The sequence below is a fragment of the Loa loa genome (assembly GCF_000183805.2).
Source record: "Loa loa unplaced genomic scaffold supercont3.202, whole genome shotgun sequence".
NCBI lineage: Eukaryota > Metazoa > Nematoda > Chromadorea > Rhabditida > Onchocercidae > Loa > Loa loa.
Genome location: NW_018108382.1, coordinates 87,181 through 91,234, shown reverse-complemented (window position 1 = coordinate 91,234; position 4,054 = coordinate 87,181). Strand labels below are relative to the sequence as shown.

Here is a 4,054-nt window from a genome sequence, read left to right as displayed (position 1 = left end):
TTTTTTTTTTTTTTTTTGTTGAATCTTGTGAATTACTTTCTATCGAAGGATGTCACATAGAAAAATATGCAGTAGCTGAAAGTTGCTGTACAGAAGAAGAATGAATCATTTGAACCTCATTCCGTGTTGGCACGCTACACGTACGTGTATGCATAAACGTGTATGTTCATTCATGGGCACAAACATACACATATGTACACACATTTATGCTTTTACATGCACACACGTAAACACGTGAAGACAATATTAAATTAGGAATTGTGTAAATGGAATGTTATTTGAAGTTAATCGTTGAACAATTACTTTACTCTTTCAACCGTTATCTATTGATTTGGAAAATTGAAATGAAATTTGTTCATTTTTTTAATTCTTAAAATTACTTAACATACCTCAATTTGCATTCGTAAGAAAGATTTGTTTGTAAATATTCGTAACATAAACAGAGTATCAGTTTGAAAAAAAAAAAAAGATATTTGTCAAAAATAATGCTGACCAAAATGATTTGAAGAAATAGACAGGTGTTGATGATCATTGGTCATTAAATTTTAAGATTTTTCTTCGGATTATATCAAAAAAAAGCAAAATTTTGCTCGAGTGAAATCATTGTTTGCTCTTTGCTGATAACATTAAGTTTCAAATAAGAAGCAGTCTTTAAGATATCAAATAGCGAATAATATTTCACAAATGATTTCAACATTTCTAAATTGATTTCAATATTATCGAGAATGAAGCGATAGAAGTGTGTTCGAAAGGAATTTTTCGCTGAGTTTCGGATGAAACGATCACTTAACTTGCTTAGGATTATTGCAGTATTATCAAAAATTATCATACAAATTATTAGTATGGCAGTGTGCTTTGGATGGTATATTATTAACATGAATTTCAATCAGAAAATGTTCAAAAAAACTTTTTAGAAGTGGAAAAAGAATCGCCAAACTTGATGATTTGCAAAGTTTTACTCAGATAACTCACCGAAGGAAACTAAACCTTCGAAAGGTTGCATAAACGCTCTCTTTTTGCTTTTACTTTGCTTTGTTCTTTTATTGCTGTTTATGTTTCTTTAATGAAATTTCATAGCTTTGAGTTGCGGAATACGAACCAAACAAATGAAATAAACATCGAATTTTGAGAAAAAATCAATGGTACTATTTCTAATTTAAGAAGTTTGTTAAGGCACTCAAAAAAAAGAAACTTTTAACATTTTGAAATAACAATCTCTGTAGGTGACAAACAAAATTAATAAAAAATTGAAAATCACATAAATTAACAAATTTTTTAACAATGACTTTTTTTTGGATAACAAGAAAACTAATTGCAGATATGTAATATAGTTGTATGTAATTATAACAGTTTTTTCTTTTTTCCATCTGGCAGACAATTCAGTTGAATTTCACAAAAAACTTTTTTCATTGAAATCTTTTAATTTAATTGTTAAAAAATATTTAATTAGAGAAACTGGAAAAAATTTATTTGAATATATGCAAGGAATTTGCTCAACACAATACATTATTGAATATAATTTGTTTGGAACCGAGCTGATCCGAACAATTCCAACTGATCGGAGCAGTTCCAATTGGTCCAAACAATTCCAACTGATCGGAGCAGTTCCAATTGGTCCAAACAATTCCAACTGATCCGAGCAATTTCAACCGATCCAAGTGGTTTCTGAGGGAATTATGGTCAATCGGGAAAAAAAATCTAAAACAAATGTTAACATTTTAAATGAAAAAGAAGTCAATGCACAAATAATGTTTATCTTACCACCCATCTAATTGTATTTCATTATAGAAAAATTGTCGGTAACATTTGATAAATTAAATCCTCAAACCACTCATTTAATTACTTCTGATTTGTATTTTGTCACTAGTAATTATGTGTGACATTTCAAATTGGCTTCCTTCTTTATTTTATTTATTATAATATTTATTATAATTGTTTGCTTTCCTTCAACAGTTTTCACAAAATTTGGGTATAAACAGAAACGATGCTGATAAACTGATATTATCATTAAACATTAGACATAACACCTCAATCTTTTTTTTCACCTATTCAAGCAGTCAATTACAAATATTTGTTTACTCATAAACATTCCATTGCAATGATTACTGGAGGCAGAAGATCTTGAACAATCAAAAAGCAATGCTTAAAGGAAGGCTTAAATGATAATTATTATTTCGCAATAATGAGATTTACCGGAGTTACAGAAAATTATCATTGAGAATGCCATCGTAGTGGCATATGCGGGAAGTATGTACTTAGCAGAGATGTCTTGCATAAAGTTTGTAAAAGATTAGCAATAAAAGCTTTTAAAAAAGAAAAAAAGGTTTCTAAATAAAACATTCGTCAAAGAAGATTGAAATAGTAAAATTTAATCCATAACATAGCGCATAACTTTTTAAAAATTCTTATAGAAGCATTTCAAAGTCTTAAAATATTCATATAAGCATTTCGAACGATATGATGAAAAATGTTATCTTGAAAATTTTGAACCGCGATTTTTGTTAGGATCGGCGGATTTGGATGTTATATTTGAAAAGTTTATGAATTTCTACTTTCGGCCAAATACTTAACTTCTCCCTTGGTAGTTTTAAATCATAAAATTGTTCAGTGAATTTATATCTATATAGTTTTTCGATTATTAAAATTGGTTTCTTTTTTTTAAGTGTCGTTTTTAACATTTTGAATAAAAAGTAATTTTAATAAAAACTAAAAATTACGAAAAATTTGTACAGTTTTTGAAAATTAACATTTCTTCATATCACTCGACAAACATATCAGTAGCATTACTTCTATCTGATCTTACGCATGGGTAATATGCGCATACGGTATAAATCATTTGCTTAAATCATTTATCGAAGATCAAAAATGGGAAATTTTTCGAGCTATGAAATTTAATGAATAAAATGTAACGATTGAAATACAAATTCGAGATTTATCCTTTTAATATCAATTGATAATCTCACAGATATAATTAATCCTTCACCACTTTTATAATGAGAATATATTTTATAATGAAAATATATAGGAGCGGTCGGTTTTTGTGAGATATTTGAAACTGCAATTAAGCTGTACATATCTATTTATACCAAAATAGTAGCAGAAACTTCAAATGAAAGAAATCAATGAAGAATGAAAAGTATATCCGGAAGAAGGAATAGCAAAAAGGTTAACTTGTTTTGGTTAATTCCGGAAGTTCGCTGACTACAAAAAAAAAAAAATTTGAGAGAATGTTTGCCACAGCTAAAATGATCCAAGCCAAGCAAAAAATGGATCGCTTATGAGAAATAATTATGTGCTTGAATTGGCTGCTTTTTTTAGCCTAAAATTATTTTTTTTCGAACAGAGATTAGGGAGTATGTTTAATGGTATAATTTAAAGTAATTTAAACCACTTTAAAGTAAAAAGTAGTAATGACAATAAACTGTTAGCGCTAGCAATTATTTTTCTTTTTCTGAAAAAAATAAAAAGAAATATTAGAAACAGAAGGAAAGAAAGTGGAAGAGAGAGAAAAATGGATTCTTTTAAGATTTTTAGATGACAGGAAAAGGAAAAAGCAAAAAAGGGTCAATTTTTTTCAATCGAATTTAGCACATTAAAATGACAAAAAACAGAAAACTTCTTTTAACTCGGAATACTTACAAATGGTTAATTTTTAAATGTTACATTTATCAATATCATTTCTATTCCTTTTTCTTTCATTTTTTTTTTTTCTTGCTTTTCCTATAGTTGACGTAAATCGTTGAGAATGGAGACAGATCGAAGAAGCATGACGATGAACAGATTGAAGATTGTGGCTTCTTTGTCCTCCTCCTCCTCTTCCTCCTCATCTTCCTCCATTATCTATAACTAAAAACCTGAAAGATTGAGAAAATAGGGAAGCGCGGGGGAGAAGAAGAAATCGATTTACTAAAAAGGTTCTTCATGTTATGGAGGAAAGTCCCGTCATTTCTCGAAATGATGAAGGATAAGAAAATGGAAGGGAGTAACACAGGGAGAGACGAAGAGAGAGAGAGAGAGAGAGAGAGAGAGAGAGAGAGAGAGAGAGAGAGAGAGA

The 4,054-nt window shown here is 29.0% G+C and overlaps 1 protein-coding gene across 1 annotated transcript; it reads right to left on the bottom strand.

Annotated features, from left to right (window-relative positions):
- Nucleotides 1-1,493: 1,493 nt before the first annotated feature.
- Nucleotides 1,494-3,837, bottom strand: LOAG_13248 (hypothetical protein; the record flags this gene model as incomplete). The annotated part of the gene is made up of 3 exons (XM_003148758.1): nt 1,494-1,698; nt 2,046-2,142; nt 3,732-3,837. The coding sequence occupies 3 exons, from the start codon at nt 3,835-3,837 to the stop codon at nt 1,494-1,496; spliced, it is 408 nt and encodes a 135-aa protein (XP_003148806.1).
- Between the last annotated feature and the right edge of the window lie 217 nt (nt 3,838-4,054).